This window comes from Suricata suricatta, chromosome 9 (genome assembly GCF_006229205.1).
Source record: "Suricata suricatta isolate VVHF042 chromosome 9, meerkat_22Aug2017_6uvM2_HiC, whole genome shotgun sequence".
NCBI classification, from domain to species: domain Eukaryota; kingdom Metazoa; phylum Chordata; class Mammalia; order Carnivora; family Herpestidae; genus Suricata; species Suricata suricatta.
In genome coordinates, this window is record NC_043708.1 from 111,287,553 (window position 1) to 111,307,860 (window position 20,308).

General features: G+C 44.7%; 1 protein-coding gene across 2 annotated transcripts in view; it reads right to left on the reverse strand.

The window, feature by feature from the left end:
- Nucleotides 1-3,441: 3,441 nt before the first annotated feature.
- PTPN9 (protein tyrosine phosphatase non-receptor type 9) overlaps nt 3,442-20,308 on the reverse strand; it is a 79,462-nt gene continuing 62,595 nt past the window's right edge. For both annotated transcript variants that reach the window (XM_029952843.1, XM_029952842.1), the window contains 6 exons: nt 19,744-19,837; nt 13,889-13,955; nt 9,141-9,219; nt 7,807-7,957; nt 7,192-7,399; nt 3,442-6,408 (listed from right to left, as the gene is read on the reverse strand). In XM_029952843.1, coding sequence (XP_029808703.1) covers nt 6,194-6,408; nt 7,192-7,399; nt 7,807-7,957; nt 9,141-9,219; nt 13,889-13,955; nt 19,744-19,837 — 814 coding nt within the window. In that variant the 3' untranslated portion in view covers nt 3,442-6,193. The remainder of the gene's footprint in view (nt 6,409-7,191; nt 7,400-7,806; nt 7,958-9,140; nt 9,220-13,888; nt 13,956-19,743; nt 19,838-20,308) is intronic.

A 20,308-nucleotide genomic window follows, 5' to 3' on the forward strand; every position in this document is an offset into this window, starting at 1 on the left:
TTTTTTTTTTTTAAAGCACCAGTTTCCTCCTTTGTTTGAATATAGTCTTATTCAGAGCCCTAATATGTAAGAGACAAATGTCCTTGCTTTGGTTGGAGACAGCCAGAGCACCCAGTCTCTACTCTCACCTCCATTCACGTCGCCGGTCTGCCAGCGCACCTTCATTTCCGAATCCCATTCATTCATTCTAACCACTCCCTAACTGACCAGGCTGTGAGAATATAGCCTGGCCATGTCCTCCGTTACGTCTATTAATCAGAATCTTTCACAGATTTTTTTCTCCTCTCCTTAATGTTGGGGACTCTAAATATCTCTCCTGACTTCTTGCTCTCCTTCTCTGTTCTCACCCACCTCCCAGGCCTCCAGCTTTTTAATTTCTTTTTTAATTGGAGAGAGAGAGCATGCACGAGTAGGGGAGAGTAGGAGAGGGGGACAGAAGGGAGGCAGAGAGAGAATCTCATGCAGGGTGCATGCCCAGCACAGAGCCTGACACAGGGCTCAATGCAAGGCTTGATGCCATGCCACGAATCTGGGATCATGACCTGAGCTGAAATCAAGAGTTGAACGCTCAACTGACTGAGCCCTTCAGGCGCCCCAAGGCTTCTAGCTTTTATCTAAACTAAGTCCCCAGTTGGCATCTCCAGCCTAATATCTGTCCTGAATGTCAGAATCCACACAATCAGTGCTGCAGACCACACAATAGGTATTCATTCAAGGTCAAGGAAGTAAGAGAGCCCTCAGGATGAAATAGATGACCTAGACTCAACTGAGCACCTGGCAAGTTTTGAGGCTTTAGACAAGTACATTTGCTTAGAGAAGTAGCCAAGTTCTGGGGTGAGCGAGGGGTGGAAGTGAGCCTGGAGTTGGGAGAGGCACTGTGCCTTTTTTGACTACCTTCCATGTACTTCTCACCATCTTGCTTTCCTTCTTTCATCTCCCTCTTAGCCCTAACAATGATCAGGGACATATTACCCTGACTTGTTGAAAAGGGATCACTGCTCCCCATCTCCATCCAACACGCCTGGCTGAGATTCTGGTGTAGCTAGCTAGCTATGTCCACAGTGCCCTTAGCCAGAAAAAATACGGGTTAAGACTCCAGTATGCCAGCATAACTTAAGGAGAAGTTCAATTACTCTGCTGTACACCTGACCTTAGTGTAACATCATGTGTCCACTATACTCAAATAAAAATAAATAAAAAGACTACAGCATGCCAGATTTAGCTTAAAACAAAGATTTTTATAAAAGTGATGGTAAGGGGTGGAGGGAGATGAAACACTTCCACAGGTTTCTGAATGCTATCCTTCTCTTTGTGGAGAAGACCCAGTCTCCTCTGTGGTCAGTCAAGAGCAGTGCAATCCACCACACTGGTTATGCACAACTGTTGTGACGGTAACCATAGGGCAGACACCTCCCAAGAGAAACTCGGGTTCCCTCCCTGGTGGGAGCTTTAGCTCCTGCCCTTGGGAAGAGCATGGTGGTCTACGGGGAGTGACCAAGGCCTGAGACAAATCTAAGACCCGGGCTGAGAACTCTGGGACCTTGGCTGGTTCGTTCCCCAACTCTGATTCACTCTGTCAGGTCCATGGGGAGCAGCACAGAAGCCTTAAAGGCCTAGGGCTTGGCCTGCGGACTCCAGGGGAATCCTGACCTGCTTTCCAAGTTGGGGGCCAAGTGGGGAAGGGCGTGAGAGAATATAGGAAGTGGCAGCAGCTTGAAAGAAGAGACTGAAAACAAGCTAAAACTAGGGATTCAAGCTCACCCAATCGGAGAAGGGCCTTACGGTTCATCTAAAGGAATTCACACTGTCCACCAAAAAACTAGCCCCTTTAAGAGTTGGAGGGTCTGTGGTATCATCCAATGGGGCTCCTTCTTTCACAAAAGAAAGATATAAGCTGGTTGGGGTTGAGTGGTGAGGCCTCAAAACTACTATAGAGTTCAGTCACTCTAGGAAGGCTTTCTTCCTGGCCCACCTCCCCCAGGGTCTCTGATGTGTGATCCATATACGTATCTGCTCATGCCTAGAGATGAGAAGCTTTTTTTTTTAATGTGTTTTTTTAAATTTATTTTTGAGAGAGAGACAGAGTGCAAGCAGGGGAGGGGTAGAGAGAAAGAGAGATACAGAATCTGAAGCAGCTCCAGGCTCTGAGCTGTCAGCACAGAGCCCAACGCGGGGCTCGAACTTACAAGCTGTGAGATCATAACCTGAGCTGAAGTCAGATCCTTAACTGACTGAGCCACCAAGGTGCCCCAAGATGAGAGGCTTTAAGAGTGGGAGTCTCAGGGCACCTGGGAGGCTCAGTCAGTTAAGCGGCTGACTCCAGATCGGGTCATGATCTCACAGTTCATAAGTTCAAGCCCTGGGTTAGTCTCTGTGCTGACAGCTCAGGGCCTGGAGCCTGCTTCAGATTCTGTCTCCCTCTTTCTCTGACCCTCCCCCACTCATGCTTTGTCTTTTAAAACTGAATAAACATGAAGAAGAAGAAGGGGGAGGGGGGGAGGAGGAGGAGGAGGAGGAGAAGAAGAAGAAGAAGAAGAAAGAGCGGTAATCTCATCTCCCTCGAGCTACCATGCTAAATAGTCCAGTTGCTCAAGAACCGGTCCCACTGTCATTTCCCTGCATGTGAGGACACGGAGATTGACAGCCTCCTAAACTGAGAATGATAGGGCACCCTTCACCTCAGATGTCTCATTCTCACTGACAGGACAGGATGAGGGGACCAATGCTAGAGGGAATAAGTTAGGTGAAAAAAACAGCACTCAGATGGGAAGAAGCCTGAGTTGGCCCAAAATGCTCTCTCTCTTTAACACTTTTATCTTATATTCTCAACTGTATAGTCCAGGATTTGACAGTGGGTTCTCTTGCTTTGTTCACCAACTCTTCTTTGTGAGAGCCTTGACTTCCTGAAGAGATCCAGGCTCCTTCTCGGTCGTCCCCTTTCTTTCCCTCTTGAAACACCTGGCACGGGGAGGCTCACACTAGGTAGTCACTCTCTTCACAATGGTAAAAGCTACAAGTCAACTATGGCAATAGAGGAAAGCTAGTGATGCTTTGCTCTCAGATTTATGAAACACCAAGTTGCTAACCTTCCTCAGAGTCAGGAACATGGACTAAGGCACTGCTTCGGAAACCTGGCTCATCCTGTCACTCAATCACCTACCAGGCAGGACCCAGCAATATGTATTTTTACAGAGCTCTTGCAAGTCATGACCTCCCCAATCCTCAGATGTGCGACTCATGTAGAACTACCAAATTTGCAGAGCAGTTTGGTCACAGCTTCTTCCTACAAAAGAGTTCAAGGCTACCTCCTCCAGATCTCTTTGTCATGAATCCTGTTTCCTGTTTCCCTAAAACCCTCTGATTTCCCAGATTTTAAGTATCTCTGTTTACCTCTTACACTGGCTTATCCCAAACAGAACAAAGGCTCATCCAGGGCAAGGGCTGGCTTAATCTTTTATTCTACACGGGGAGCTCTTGATTGAAGTAAGAAAGTCAAGAAAAATGGCAGATCAGGAGATAGGTCCTTAGAGAGACTCTAGCCTGAGTTAACAGCAGGTCCTTTTGAGTCAGATGACCAGGGTTCTTGATAGGTTAATTAAATTTTCCTGTGCGTCAGCGTTTTCTTAGTCAATACCTACCTCAAAAGGTTGTTTTCAGGGTGGTGAATACTATCTAGAAAGCGCTTTGAATGGCTTGTGGAACAGAATTAAGGACCCAATAAATGTTGGCTGCTATGACGTTTATTAAGAACACCCCAACATTTGCACTCTCCAGGCCAGAACTGCCCCCAACCAGGCAGGCTGGCACTGGTCAACAGGGAGTAGCTACATGGCACAGGAAGTGGTGCTGCATGGACAAAGCTGGTTCCATTCTACGAGATGCTAGATCTTCCCACAAAGACCACTGTACCCCTACACATGGTGTTTCCTTGGGAGGATGATCCCTTTGGTACTCTGTAGACCTCACGAGCCGACACCAGGAGGTTAAATCTGGGAGCATCAGTTGCCAGCTCTGTTATCCAACATGCATCAGGGGCCCAGGATCAACTACCCGGAATTTGCGAATGGTTTATACTCTGAAAAGAGAGCTTAAAAAAAAAAAATAACAAGCCCCTGGTTTCCAAGGAAAAAACACTATCTTGATCTGGAAAGGGTACTGTGGTGAAGAGGCCAAAGGCTTTATGAGCAGACCAATCTGAGCTCTGGTTCCAGATCAAATCGCTGTACCCTTCCAGACCTTACATTCCTCATCTATACAGAGATAGAAGGGAGAGATAATCATCTCATTGGATTACTGTTAGGTTTGAATGAGGTAATGGGGGGAAAAGCCCCAAGCATAAGAGATTGGCACCCAGCTAGCATTCAACTAGTAGTTCCCTTTGCCTGCCCAGATTTATGAAACACCAAGTTGTTAACCTTAGGGTTAGGGCCATGGCCTATGGACAAGGCAGATGGCTCTGAGAACTGAGTCTCAGATACCCAGGCCTTGGGTCCTCCTGGCCTCCCCATCCCTCCCAGATGAGCTCTTGGACCCCCTCCTCACCTTCCCGGCACCAGACTGCTACTAAATTGATGAAGCTAAAAGGGTTTGATCATGTCGGTATATTTATATGTAAATACAAAACTGTATCGCTATAAGATATTGAATATGAACATTTACAATTATTTTCTGAATCTGACTCAGTCCATTGACCTTAAATACAAAATGAAAAGATTGTAAAAATAAGAATATATACATTCAAAGAGCTTATTACAGTATAAAATTATAGAGGTCTGATCAGCCACCAACCTCATCTGTGATGGGGGAAGGTTTAGGGGTTCCTGGCTGGGGACTCCTGATTCCATCCCTAGTGCATCAGGCCGGGCAGGCCGGGAGCACACAGGGACAGGCTGGGTGAATAAGGGGCTAACAGTGATTGCAGGCAACTGTTTCATCCAGCCAGGGGTCAAGCTTTTTGCTGACACAGAACCCACCCAGCCTGAGCTCCAAGGTGTGGCAGACTGCTAGGCAGGAAGAGATGGGCATTTGAGTGGACAGGGCCAAGTTGCATAAGGAAAGGAACTTTCTAGAAAAGAAAAAGGGGCCCCAGCTCATTCTCCCAAGGAGGGATTCTCATAGTCTTTCCCTTTCTTCCACACCTGGGCTCCCTCTCTTTCCTTCTATGACTTCGTACCAACTGCCAGACCCCAAGCCCCAAGGAACAGTGAGAGGAAAGTGGGGTCTGGAATCACAGTGGCGGTCTATTCCTCAAATTGGCAAAGTAAACAAAGTAAAATCATTAGATAAGGGCAATTCATGCTGAGTTAAACCAATGTCCCCACAAACCAGAATTCTCGGCTGCAATAGGCAGGCTCCTGGAAAGAGAGACATCATTATGTGAGAATGAAGGCCGGTGGCGGGGGCGTGAAGAGTGGCTGTGTGTGTCCTCTTCCACCGCTCTGCAGTGTGACAGCAAGGGAGATGATCCCCAGCCCCAGGTAGTCCAGGATAAGCAGTAGGGTCCGAGAAGCAAGCAGTCCTGAACTGCAACACGGAACCCCAGGAACGTCTACAAGGAGTATCTCTGTGTATATGTATTTATAGAATACGACCATATTAGCACATACAATATATATTATATACACACGTACATATGGACCCATACATGTAAGTGTGCACACATACACACACACACACACAGAATGACAGAAAAGACTGGAATACACGCCCTAGGTATAAACGTGCTTGGCACTGGGGACATTCTCTAAAGTATGTAACTTAGTCGAGCTCTCTGGGAAGGAGGGTGGACGCTTACACCAAACCTCTCCAGGGATTCCTAGCAAAGGGAAGGACCGGGAGAGGGACTTCGAGAAGGAGAATGGCATCGGGAAAGGGGGAAGGGACGTTCCTTCCCCACTTACCTCGGGGCCCCTGGCAAAAACCGATAGCCACAATTTGGTTTTAATAAGGCACAGTTCGATAGCAGGTGCTAGGAATTAAGACCACATCGCTGCTGGCCCTTTCTAGTGGCAACCTCCCCACATCTATCTAGCCAAAAGGAAAGACTGCCTTGCGTGCACGAGTGTGCCAGGAGACACAGGTTCCAGTTTGGTCCATTGCTTCAGCGTAACTAACTGATGGCAACCTATAGGCTCAGCGGTGTCCAGGGTAGTCTAAGGAAGGATGGCCAGTAGATGGGAGGCTGGCGGGACAGTTACTGACCCTCCATGGCCAGGAGGTTGTGACTGGAGGGCACCATGCCCTCCCTCTCTGCGAACTCCAGGATTGCCTTGTAGCAAAAATAGTACTGCTCAGGAGTCTGGATGCTGAAGGCCCTCTGGGTCCTCATGCGGGACACGGTCTGGAACACGTTAAGGGTGCCAAGCTCCTCCAGCTGTGCCAGGCAGATGTCCAGTGAACAGAAGGTACCTGAAGGAAGGAAAGAAGTGGTCATACCTGGTCCACCTCTCCTCCCCCGCCCCTACCAAATGACCCAGGCAGGCTGGATGAATGAATTCAAAGGCAGGGTGCCTCCTGGCAGGAGAGCAGCTGACCTTAGGCCTGAAGGGATTCAAAGAAGAGGTCACTTTAGGGTGTTGGGAGTCCAGAGAAATGAGAAGGCCTCTTGTCTCTCAGGACAGTATGGGGGTAACAGGAAGAGTAGGTGGAAAGGTGACAGAGAGGAACCGCCTGCTTCAATCTTAGACAGAATGACAGCATTCCTACATCTGGGGCCTATTTTTCAGAGACTCCACAACCTTTCCACAGAGACCTAATACAAACCTATTCTTCCTGACTTTCCTGGACTAGAAAGGCCAGCAGTCCCTGCAACGCACATCCCCTTAAGGGAAAAGCTGCCACCTAGCTCCAGAACAGAGAGCGCAGCACAGGGTGTGGGTCTCCTTAGGGAGGGGGATGGGCAGGAAGCCACAGCCCAGCTGCACTCTCTGGAACACCCAGGTGGCAGTGAAGGGGTCAGAGGATGTTCATGCTGATGGGATGTATACAGTGTCAAACGCTAGGGGCCTGGCCTGTGCAGCGTGTCCTGGGCAGCATGGCTGGTACCAGGGGCACCAAACAGACATAAGGAGGAATTTTCATTGCAATCCGTCCACCCATGGATCAAATTCTCACAAACGGGCAACAAAGAGCATTGTTACCCCCTCTCCCTCATCCTTACTGCCTCTGGCGCTGCTGCGTCAGGTACATTACCTGTCCTGCCAATGCCTGCACTGCAGTGGACCACGATGGGTGGCTCGGGGCACTGCCCTTTGGAGCGCGCGCCCATGCTGCTGACGGCCAGCCTCTGCTGGCTCCGGACCACTCTTAAGAAGTCAATGAGAGAAGCTGCTGAGGAAGGGACACCATAATCTGGCCAGCTCAGGAACTGAAAGTGGGTCACCTGGCGTTTCTGCCGCTCCTCGAATGGGAAAAGAAGCAAAAGTTAATGAGGTCATTTCTGCTTGCCCCTGACTACCTTTGGCTTTTCTAGATTCTCAACCTGCTGGTATCCCCACCCCCAAGGTTCCTGCCTACCACCCTTAACTTTCTCCACAGGTGCTCCTCTACAGACCCCAAAGAAAAGGTTAAATGTCTGGAAAGGACAGAATTCTTTATTATAAGTTTTATTCCTAACTAATGCCACTGTTGTGTTGAAACAAAATGGTTCTATTGGCTCTGAGCTGAATATCCTGATCCTGTTCCCAGAAAAATGCAAGTAACTTATAAGCTGCCCAGACTCCTGTTTATTCCCTTTGGAGATTTTCTTTACAGTAAAGGTTCGCCTCCAGCTTAAAAAAAAGTGAGAAAATGGAAACTGGGATTTACCTCTGTGTTGTGAATTTCTAGCGTTGTTTTCTTATAATGGTTCATGTTCTCCACGCCTAGATTGGTCACCGTGAGGAAGCCAAATCGGATCCGAGAGTCTCTTTCTAAAGGCCAGTACTGGCCACACTTTCTCCTGCCGCCCTCCTCAAAGCTGAAGACAACATAGAGCAAGGGTGAGCCCTCTGTCCTTCCTCCCCAAGGTGGTAAGCCGGCTGTCCCCAGGATCTGCTGTACCCCTAGCAGCAATGTCCTCTCTTGCACTGCTTCTAACCGCTATCTTTGCTTCTTGGCAGAAAAGGATGAACACCTTCATTCTAAACAGATGTAACAACCGCTAATTTTCTGCATTTGCTCATTTAGCAGACATTTATTGAGAGCCTGCTACACCATTTGGCCCCTTTTCTGATACTTCCTGGTACTGTTCACATATCTGGGATAAATACTCGGTGGACAAAAAAAGACAGCAAAGAAAATGTGGTAGCCAGACTGAACCCTCTGCCCTGTGTCTCAGCCACTGTTCATTCCCTTCCCCACTGCGGCCGTGGGCCGAGAGGAGTGGGTAAGGCCCAGCTCCCGGGAGGCCAGCAGGAGGTGTGTGTGAAGGCCCACAATCCTCCTCGCTGTTCTTTAGTGGCTCTAGAGTGCTCCAAGGCGGTGCTTCTCTGCCACCACCTCTCCAGATCAAAGGCCGCTGTGACAGTGCCACAAGAAAGGGAACTGAGCAAACATTTTCACTAACTTTGCTCTCCTCATCTGAAATAGGTTATCATTATCATAATGAGGATACTAATGAATTTGTATCCTAAGGTTTTGGCAGATATGCAGACCAAAATTTCAAAAGGATTCCTTTCATCAAGAGCTTCCCTGCCTGACCCATTATGTTTCATCTCTCTTGTGGCAGCTCTCCTATAGGTAGAAATACAAATGAGCAGAAGAACTATCACAAGGAACAGGGAAGGGGAGAGCAGAGGGGAACTGGTAATTCAGAGACCAGGAAGACTGCTGCCCTGTGGAAGTAGGGAGCGGATTCAAAGTAATCACCCCACGTTTCCCAGTACTTCCTTTATCGGATAAGGCCAGGACCTCAGAATGGCCTGTGACTGGCACAGCGTCACCAGAGCCACCGATTCAAGTTTTTTCAAGTTAGATCTATCAATCTCTACCGTACCCTGGCTATGTTAATTCTGGGTCCACTAAGAAAAAGCTCAAACATCTCCAACTCTTTGCCATGACTTTTCTAATCCTCATTGTTCTAAGAGTTGAAGTCTCCTCTGGAATCCCCATGCTTAGGGACAGAGTGGGGGCAGAGTGCGGTGGGAAGAAAGAGGGCTCACCGGGTGGTCATGACAATCACCAGGACTTTTTGCTCCCATACCATGAGCCAGAAGTCACGATAGGTGTTCTCCAAAGGGCCTGGAATAAAAGAAGACAAGGATCATAACTCTGGGAAGCCCTTCTTTCCTTCTCAGGCATGTCTCCCAACTAATAACTCCAAAGTCCAGATGCTGGCTCTTTGCCCTTCTCACTACCTCCCTGCTATTCAGGGTGGTCCTTGAACCACTGGCACCACCCCTGTATGTGAGAGGGTTAGAAATGTGCAACCTGGGGCTCCTGGGTCAGTTACGCATCCAACTCTTAGTTTCTGCTCAGGTCATGATCTCGTGGTTTCGTGAGTTTGAACCCCACATTGGGCTCTGCATAGGCAGCATGGAGCCTGCTAGGATTCTCTCTCTCTCTCTCTCTCTCTCTTTCTCTCTCTCTCTCTCTCCTTCTCTTTCTGCCCTTTCTCCGCTCACACTGTCTCTTTCTCAAAATAAAACCAAAAAAAAAAAAAAAAAAAAAGAAAGAGAGAAAAAGAAATGTGCAATCTGCATTTGAACAAGATCCCAGCTTGGGAGGTTATAGTTTGAGAAATCCTGTGATGCACCCTCTCAACAGCCTTAGCATCTGGACTTCCGCTGGAACATCCAGACAGATGACATCTACAGTGTGCACACTGCTAGTTGCTTTCATCTCCCCCAAGCTTATAATCATCAGTAGCTTACTGAACCCCTCTCCTTCCATGCTGCATCGTGGGTCTCCTCAGACACCACATGCCTGCAATCCAATCTCTTCCTTCAAAATTAGCTTTCTCTCTCTACTTTCCCACGTCTGGTACCAGTATTGACATCTGTACTCAGTTTTTAAAAGTCAACTCTGAAGTCAACTCTGACTTATGTATGTCCTTTATTTCCCAGAAGCAGCCCCCAAGTCCTAGAGATTTTCTACCTTTGAACTGGTTTGAGTTTTTATCCTTCTGTCCCCACCCTGCTCTCCTGGCCCAATTTCACTGCCCCATGGACCACATCATCTTTTGCCGGGGTTACTATAATACCATTCTGGTTTACTTTTCTGAATAGGACTCTTTCTCTTTCAACCTATTCTGGATACCCCTGCCAGTTGAATCTTTCTAAAAACTTCATCACAATACAGACAGCTCTTGATGGCACAGCTGGATCAGAACAGTTTAACCATTTAATTTGCATGCTCTCAAATCAGTCGTTTTACTTTGTGGGAATTAAACATGTCCTGGCAAACACGGTGCTGAGGGTAAGAGCTGCGTTACCAGGTTCTCTTTTTATTTAGAGTTAGACCCTTCACAGGGCTGGGCACTCAGGGGAAACTTGGAAGATACTTGTGGGCCATCAGCATCCTTTTAGTCAAGGAGCTGGTCACTTGGGATAATTCAATGTGTGATCCAACATCACCCATCCTCTTTGGGCTTCACTTTCCCAGTGCTTTTTCCTCCTCTAAGAAGGGCAGTATCGCGGGCTAATTTTGTTCTGGAAGTGTACTGGCTTCACTACCATTTTTGCTAAAGTCTTTTAGCAGCATTAATGTTTTATGATGCTAGAATTCCCTCCTGGCAGAAGTGGACACTGCCAAAGCCTGTCAGGTCTTAGAAACAAGCTAAATGTCTACCAAGAGAGAAGCAGTCCATAAAGGTGATTTTGTAAGATCCGTTACTTTTGCAATGAAAAGGTATTCACAAGATACCATCAGATGAAAAAAGAGGTAATGTATAGAAAGAGCCCATTTTGGTAGCTATGTTGTACATGTTTATCTATTTGATTACACAGAAAATAGTTTGGAAGAAGATGCTGCAAAATGTTAACATTATCTCTGAGTCTTAGACATATGGTTGAATTTCATTCCGTCTTCTAAATTTTCTACAATGCACTTCCATTAGCATAGTACACGTGCCAAGGAGAAACTAAGAACTCCCTTTTCCCCTCTCTGACGCCTGGCCTTGTCCACATCCTACTTTCCCACACCACAGCAGCACTCACATCCCTTATCTTCACATTCACATCACTGGCAAAAATGGTGTTGCCAATCAGAGCACCTACAATGTAGATACCACTCAGACTCATGCTTGGCAAAGAAGGGTCAGAATTTCCTCCAAAGCATCAGAGAAATTTAGAAGGGAAAGCTGCACTTGCCATATCAGACTCTACAAGTGAACTTTTCTGAAGAACTCAAGTCAGTGCTTTATGCGGACATGGGTGAAACGATCCTCTGACTTGGCTTGCCTCTTACTATGTGTATGATCCAACATCACTTAGCCTCTTTGGTTTTTTTTGTTTTTTTATGTTATTTATTTATTTTTGAGAGACAGAGAGAGACAGCGCAAGCAGGGGAGGGTCAGAGAGAGGGAGACACAGAATCCGAAGATAGGCTCCAGGCTCTGAGCTGTCAGCACAGAGCCTGATGCGGGGCTTGAACCCATGAACTGTGAGTTCATGACCTGAGCCGAAGCTGGATGCTTAACCGACTGAGGCACCCACCCGCCCCTGAACTAACCTCTTTGGGCTGCAGTTTGTTCTTGGGTTAATAAACACTCCTTGCAGAGTTTCTGTAATAATTAGATGAAGATTATATACCTAATATATAATAGATAACTCTCAACAGATGACAGATATTTGTAGAAATGCTATTATTAATAAAAATCAGAGGGCACCTGGGTGGCTCACCTGGTAAAGCGTCTGACTTCGGCTTAGGTCATGATCTCATGGTTCCTGAGTTCAAGCCACACATCAGGCTGTCAGTGCAGAGCCTGTTTCAGATCCTCTGTTTCCCTCTCTCTCTGCCCCTCCCCAACTCACGTGCACTCCCCCTCTCTCTCAAAAATAAATACATTAAAATAAAACAAAATATAATTTTATAATCAGAATACTGAATATAGCCAAGAAAGTTAGGCAGGAAAATCAAATCAGCCTTCTCCACAACACAAGATCCTGTTTTCCAATCCTAAGAGAGTGCTGATTCTGTCCAAAGGTGATCTGTGCCTGACTCAAAAAATTTCTCACATACTCTTAGAGGAGTTTCTTCTGGACCAGTCCTTCAAAGCCACCCTAAAGGATCCGATTCCTGCATAATTTGCAACTCTAAGTAGTGGCTTTGCCTTATAAACCTGAGAAGGAAGCATTCTGAGGCGCCCTAGAGCCAATCCTCACCCTCCGTAAGCCCAACCATGCCAAGGCCAGCCTCCTCGACAAAGCCCCCACTCTCAGGTAGAGCCACATCACATCTTGTGTGCCCAAAACCTTTCCTGATAATTCTCATTTCTTCTTAGGGCCTTGAAAGGACTCCTTTTGGAGGAAGTGGTCCCTCCTAGGGGGAAAATATAAACCTGTGACCATCAGACCAATTAACAGTGTACCAAGAATCCATTTTTTTCTCCCTCAACTTTTATTTTGAAAATTTTGAAACCAATGAAAAGTTGGAAGAATATTACAATGTATTCATATATTCTTCAGCTAGAAAGCCATCATTTTTAGCTATCATTATAAAATGTTTATATATACATACACATGAATTCTTTTTTTACAGAACTATTTAAAAGTTAGTTCCGGACATTATGACATTTTATTCCTAAACACTTAGGCATATATTTAGAAGAACAAAGACATTCTCCTATAGAATGATACCATTATCACACTGAAGCAATTAAACACTGATATAATACTATTATCAAATACACAGTCTCCAATTGTCCCAAGTTTGTCCTTAACAGTTTTTTTCTCTAAACTGAGGTTCCAATAATGGGAACGTGCTTTTGGTTATCATAGCTTGTTAGTCCCCTTTAACCTAGAGGAGTTTCCTGCCTTTATTTTTCATGGCATTAACTTTGCAGGGTCTAAGCCAGTTTTCTTCTAGTATGCGCCACCATCTGGATTTTGTCTGGTTTATTTTTCATGATCAGATTCAGACTTGAAAACTGGCCACAAACAAAACAAGTTATGTTGTACAGTTCTCATTCACAGAGGCATAATGTCTGTTATTAGTGATATTGAGTATGATCACTTGGTTACAGGGGCAATTTCTGGTCAGATCTGTTGCTGGCCACGGTCAGCAGTGGTCAAAGGGCATAAAGCCCAAAGGGTGGCCTGCTATGTCCTCCTATGTTGTGATCTCTTCCCACCCTCTTTTATGGCAACTTGGTATTGTCCTGAGGTGGCAGAGGCCAGGTCAGGAGTAGTACTGGGGCCCATAGGAGCATTTATACAAACTCTATCTGAAATCTTCCCAGAGTCTAGTACTTCACGATCAGTGCAGTGTATAGTGCAGTCAAACTAGTATAGACTATCCATTCAGAGGACTGCTGAGTGCTGTCTGATGGCACAGGGACCAGCAAAAGTCTCTTAGGACAGCAACACCCTTTCACAGACTAGACTCAATCACTGAGAAGTCGCACTGCTGTTTCTGGCCTCCTACTGGACGTAAAGAACATCTCACTGGCCATTGAGTTCTGGTGTCCAATTCCCCTGCCATTGTTGGCTATACATAATCCAAAAACTTGTGGTAGCATTGTGCTCAAATCTCCAGTTTATCTCTGCAGCGAGTTTCCAAGCATATCTGGTACAGACACTCTATAGCTCTCCTCTACCCTCCTGAATAACGCCCAGTGTTTATGAAAGGCCACAACATCACCTCAAATTACCATTTCCTTTAAAAACCATGTAATCATCTGGTGCAAGAAATCACAGGTAGATGGCAAAAAAAACCCCACAACCAATTTGTGAGGGGCAGACTAACTTACCTTGTGTACCAATGTAAGCATTCTTCTGCTTGTAGCCATCCATGAAACTGGCATTGATGTAATCTGTCTAATGATAGAAAGGAAATATCACAGCTATGTGGAATATACCATTTGGGTAGGAAATTTATGTACTAGGTAAATAAAACCCAAGATGTAGATATTCTTTTCTTGTCAGGCAGAAAGTGAGGAACAAATGGATATCCACGTGAAGGGGGTTAAAAAGTCACACTATACACAAAAACTAACTCAAAACAGATCACAAACCTAATGTAAGAGCTAAAATGATTAAACTCTTAGAAGAAGATAAAGGGTTACATCTTTGTGACCTTGGGTTAGGTACAACTGTATTAGCTATGACACCAAAAGTACAAGCAACAAAAGAAAAATCAGATACATTGAACTAAATTAAAATTGAAAACTTCTGTGTCCTTCAAAGGACACCATCAAGAAAGTAAAGAGGGGCAGCTGGGTGGCTCAGTTGGTTGAGTGTCTGAGTCTTGGTTTTAGCTTAGGTCATGATCTAGCGACTTATGGATTTGAGCCCCTTGTTGGGATCTGCACTGACAGTGGGAAGCCTACTTGGGATTCTCTCTCTCTCTCCCTCTCTCTCTGCCCCTTCCCTCATGCTCACCCTCTCTCTCTCAAGATAAATAAACTTAAGAAAAAAATAAAGTAAAAATATCCCCACAGAACACACATATTTGATAAGAGACTTGTATCTAGAATATAGAAAGAGGTTTCACAACTCAATGTTAAAAAGACAACCCAATTTTACTTCTTTTTAATTTTTTAAATGTTTATTTATTTATTTTAATGTTTATTTATTTTTGAGAGACCAAGCACGAGTGGGGAGGAGCAGAGAGAGAGAGGGAGACATAGAATCCAAAGCAGGCTCCAGGCTTTGAGCTGGCAGCACAGAGCCTGATGTGGGGTTTGAACTCACAAACTGTGAGATCATAACCTGAGCCGAAGTCGGACACTCAACTGACTGAGCCACCCAGTCACCATGACAACCCAATTTTAAAATAGGCAAAGCATCATGGGGCGCCAGGGTGGCTCAGTAGGTTAAGCCTCCGACTTCGGCTCAGGTCAGATCTCACGTTAGTGGGTTCGAGCCCCGCGTCAGGCTCTGTGCTGACAGCTAGCTCAGGGCCTGGAGCCTGCTTCCGGTTCTGTGTCTCCTTCTTTCTCTGCCCCTCCCCCTCTCATGCTGTGTCTCTCTCTGTATCAAAAATAAATAAAACATTAAAACAATTTAAAAAATAAATAAATAAAATAGGCAAAGGATCAGAACAGCCATCTCTCTAAAGAAGATAAATAGGAATAAGCACAAGAAAAAATGCTCAACATTAGCCATCAGGGAAATGCAAAGCAAAACCACAGAAAGTGGGGTGCCTGGGTGGCTCAGTCAGGTAAGCATCCGACTCGATCTCAGCTCAGGTCTTGATCTCAGCGTCATGAGTTCAAGCCCCACACTGAGTTCCACATTGGTCATTGAGCCTACTAAAACCAAAAAAACAAAACACAACGAGATACCACTTCTTACCCATTAGGATGGCTACAGGTACAAGTGGATAATAACAAATGTAGGCAAAGATGTGGAAAACCCAGAACCCTCACATACCCCTAATGGGAATGTAAAATGGTGCAGTCGTGTGGAAAACAGTGCGGCAGTTCTTCCACAGCTTAAGCACAGTTACCATACAACCCAGCAAATCCACTCCTGAGGGAAATGAAAACCTATGTCCACAGAGAAACTTACACACAAATATTCACAAGAGCATTATTTGGAATAGCCACAGACTGCATTCACCTCATGAATGGATAAATAAAAGTGGCATATCCATACGGCGGAGTATTATTTAGCAATAAAATGGGGTGAAGTACTGCTATACGCTATGGCATGGATGATCCTTGAAAACCTGCTGAGTGAAAGAGGCCAGACACAAAAGGCCACATATTGTAAGATTCCATTTATATGAAATGACCAAAATAGGCAAATCTCTAGGGAAAGAAAGTAGACAAACTGGGGGAAACCAGGGTGTGACTGCCAAGGGCATGGAGTTTCTTTTTTAGGGGTGATAAAAATGTTCTAAGGTTGACTCTGTGAATATAAGAAAAACCACTGAATTATACACTTTAAATAGGTCAACTGTATGGTATGTGAATTACATCCCAATAAAGCCGTTATTACCGAAAAAGGAGCCCATTAAGATTTGTAGCACTGGTTCAACACCAAAAGGGACGCAAACCAAGCCACCTGAGCAGGAACACTGTGTCCATCCTGCCACACACAAAAGGTAACGTGTGACTGGAGAAGGAAGAAATCTATCCCTCATTTCTAGGACCATTAACGGCACAGGCCAAACACCCAGGCTCCTTTACTACCTGAATTAACACAAAGCAATAGCCAGACAAATTCAGAGGTGTCTCAATGTTGACAGCTCTTGACTCATTCTCTTCTGGGGGGCTTCTCTCATCTCGCAGGGTGCGCACTTCTTATTTACTTCAGCATCATTAGCTATCAGGGAGATTAAATAGGATTTGGTCTTTATTATACTTTCTCACAAGATCTCTGCCAACGTCTTTAAATCTAACCTGATAAAAGAGAAACACGGATGCAGCTACAGTGTCGTCAAGTTTTGGTATAACTAGTTGAGGGTATCTAGCAGTTTCGGTGAATAGCAGAGGGTATGGAGGGGTATAGGAGGACAACAGAAAAAAGTTCCAATGTTAAACCAGAGAAAGTTCAGACTCCACTCTACTCTGGAGAGGTCAGAATGAATCCCTAATCCATCACTTTGTCTCCACTGTGTTCCACCACTTGGAAACCAGTCTGAACTGTCAGTATCCACAGCCACGCTGAGAAGACATCTCCATCTCATGGTCATTACTTGGGTACATGTCAGGCAGTCCTAGACTACCACCTTATCCTCCCACTAATTATTTAGCCAAGAGTTTCCGGTTCCTCCTTCCACAGCAGTTGATTTTGACCTCATACTACTAGTGTTCTTACTCTGACTGAGGCATCTTCACTGAGCTAAAGGACCATCTGCAGCAGACCCAGAAAGCTAAATGCCTCACTCACTCCCAACCAGACTGCTCAATCCAGGGTCCACCATAGTTAGTCAAAGCTAGCCTCTGTCCAGCCTGGCACATTCAAGTGGTATACCCTGCAGGACCCAAGCAAGAGGGCACAGAAAGTACAAAGGATTTACCTGGTACATGCCAATCAACATTATTATATAAGTAACATATGATATATAATATTGTATATATCTGTGTATATATGTATGATATATATACATGCATTTACACACACACGCACGTATGGTTGAAACTTTTGGAACTACCTTCTTGCTTTGAAAAGAAACATCACCTCTTTAAAGGAGACTTACTATTTCTTTAGAACTAAGGATACCAGCTTTCAGTAAGTATCCCTGTCTCTGAGAGCACTGGGAATTAAAATCAGTAATTTCAGAAGAATCATCAGAAAGTAAAACTGAAAGTGACCTCAGAGACAAAGTAGAGATTTGGGGGCAAAGTGAAATTGCACAGAGAACCAAACTAAGTACACTTGTTGTGGGCCATGTTCAATAGAAACTGTGACTAATAGCTTTATAAGTCTAGAAGCAAATCTGGTAAAGAACTTTCTAATAAACCTGAATCCTCCATTTACTGTGGAAATAAAGCTTCTGCCAATGTTTACAGTAATGAAAGGAGCATATCACTCAAGTGATGATCTTTAGATTAATTACAGGATGACTAGAATAGTCTGCTGGTATACTGGGATTCACTCATTCATTCACAAATAATTTACTGAAGGTCTGATATGTACCATTCTAGGTACTGAAGACGGAGCCGTCAAGAAGACGGATAAATACAGGGGTCTGACTCCAGAGCCCCAGCTCAACAACCATACTCTACTCCTTCAGAGCGTATACTATCAGGATCTCAATAATAGTGATGAACTTTGGCTCTGAGCTAATGCTCCTGCAAGAAAACCCTTTGTAAGGGTCCTGGACAGGCTTATGAATTCAGTTTACGTGCTTGAAACAGTAGGGTCGAAAGAAAGAAAAACCATGACACTAAGGTTTCAACCCACATGCCATATATGCCCAAATACAAGGCAATGATTTTCCCAAAAATTATCCCCCAGAAAAAAGAGAGGGATATAATAAGCCCCTCCCTATAATGTATGTCATGTTAAAGGGGGACTATCTAAAATCTTTTACTTTGAACAACAACCTGAATCTACGCTGGGTTTTTTTGTTTGTTTGTTTTCTGTTTTTGTTTTTCTAAGTAATCTCTCAACTCAATGCGGGACTCAAACTTAAAACCCAAGGTTAAGAGTTGCATGCTCTACCAACTGAGCCAGCCAGGCACCCCTCAATGGTGTTTGTTTTTTTTTATGCATATGGAGGGCACCAGACACAACTGGTTTATCAGAAGGAGAAAGAAGAAATGTAAGACATAGTTAGTCATTGGCCTCAAGATTCTAAGTGTTGGATCTTGCTATAAACACGTTATATTAAAAAAGACTTTTAAGGGGCGTGTCAGCACAGAGCCCACTTCAGATCCTGTCTCCCTCTCCCTCTGCCCTTCCCTTGCTTAGCACACACACTCTCTCTCAAAAATAAACATTAAGGGTTGCCTGCGTGGCTCAGTCAGTTAAGCATCCGACTTCAGCTCAGGTCATGATCTCACAGTTCATGAGTTTGAGCCCTGCATTGGGCTCTGTGCTGACAGCTCAGAGCCTAGAGTCTGCTTCCGATTCTGTGTCTCCCTCTCTCTCTGCCCCTTCCCTGCTCACGTTCTGTCTCCTTCTATCTCTCAAAAACAAATAAACATTAAAAACAAATTTAAGGGGCACCTGGGTGGCTCAATCAGTTAAGCATCTGGCTTTGGCTCAGGTCATGATCTCATGGTTTGTGGGTTCGAGCCCCATGCTGGACTCTATGCTGACAGCTAGCTCATAGCCTGAAGCCTATTTCAGATTCTGTGTCTCCTTCTCTCTCTCACCCTCCCCTGCTTGTGCTCGCTCTGTCTCTCAAAAAAAAAATTAAAAACAAATTTAAAAAATAATAAAATAAACATTTAAAAAAAGAAGACTTTAAAAAAGAATAAGTGAATGATTATACCACAGAGAATGCATGAGACGCAGGATAAATGGAAAAGAAAAACCTGTGTTAATATTATGCTAATAGACCTTTCTGGCTTAGGATAAACTTTTCAGTGACAATACCATACCCTTAAAAGGAAATAAAAATTATGCTCTCTGGGAAACTGTCTCAGATTGGCTCAGGAAGTAGCACAAATGAGGACAAAGACACTGAGGTTAAAGGTCCACATGAAGAGTTTTACTAAGTATCTATATTAGTGTATTCTATGTGTGATTTTTAATATGAACAGATGTGATCACATTAATACATTAAATAATATAATCAACTGACCACTTCAACTCTATCCCTAGATATTTATGCATATACTAGTTGTCCAAAATTATTTTCATATCTTCTAAATGGAAAAACCACTGACAATTAGAGTTGCCTTGTATTGATATACACTCACTAAGAGAGTGAACAGGGCTATCATTTTACAACAAACGAGTAAAAGGAAAAGTCACTGAACATTTATCAAGTACCTACAATATACCAGACCTTGCCCTATCAGCATTTACATAAACTTTCCCATTAAATTTCTGCTTAGTACTGTGAGATGGGCTAAGGTACACCAAAGTTAAAACTCAGGTCTGATCTCTCTTAGAGTCTATGTTCTTTCTGCTATGGGATGAGTAAACTTCACTTTGGAAAGTTTCCCTCAGTGCTGCTGAGAGACAGCATCTATCCAACTACCTGAGGGTGGCCACTTCGTTTTGTCAACTTCACTCTCGTTTGGTCCAGGCAGGGCACATCCCCATAGCGGTTCTTCTCTAGGTTTCCCGGAGACCTGCAGAAAATGAAACAGACAAACTGAAACAAGGACAGAGAAAAGGTGGAAGCAGTGTGTATGTGTGCACACGAAGTGTGGCCGTGCAAAGGCGGGGTCAGTAACCGCTGGAGGTGGAGACCTAGATCTTTTCATTGCCTCGTCTATCCATAGTCCATATCATTCAACATTTTTAATGATATATATACAGTCCTGTGGGAATAAAGATATTTCCATTTGAAAGAGAAAAGAAGAGGGAAATAGGGGTACAGTACCAAGAAAAATCCACCAGCTAATAAACCTAAGTCCAGTTTAACATGGTAGGTTGACCACATATGTTTGACTCCATCCCATCTAGTAGCCTCACTAAAAATGACAATAAAGGCACTAATCAATACAAATCCCCAAAGTGATGGCAGAGACATCAGCAGACGAAGAGTGAAATCCATTTTGCAGAGAAAAAAATAGATGGAAAAATTTTGGCTGACTTTG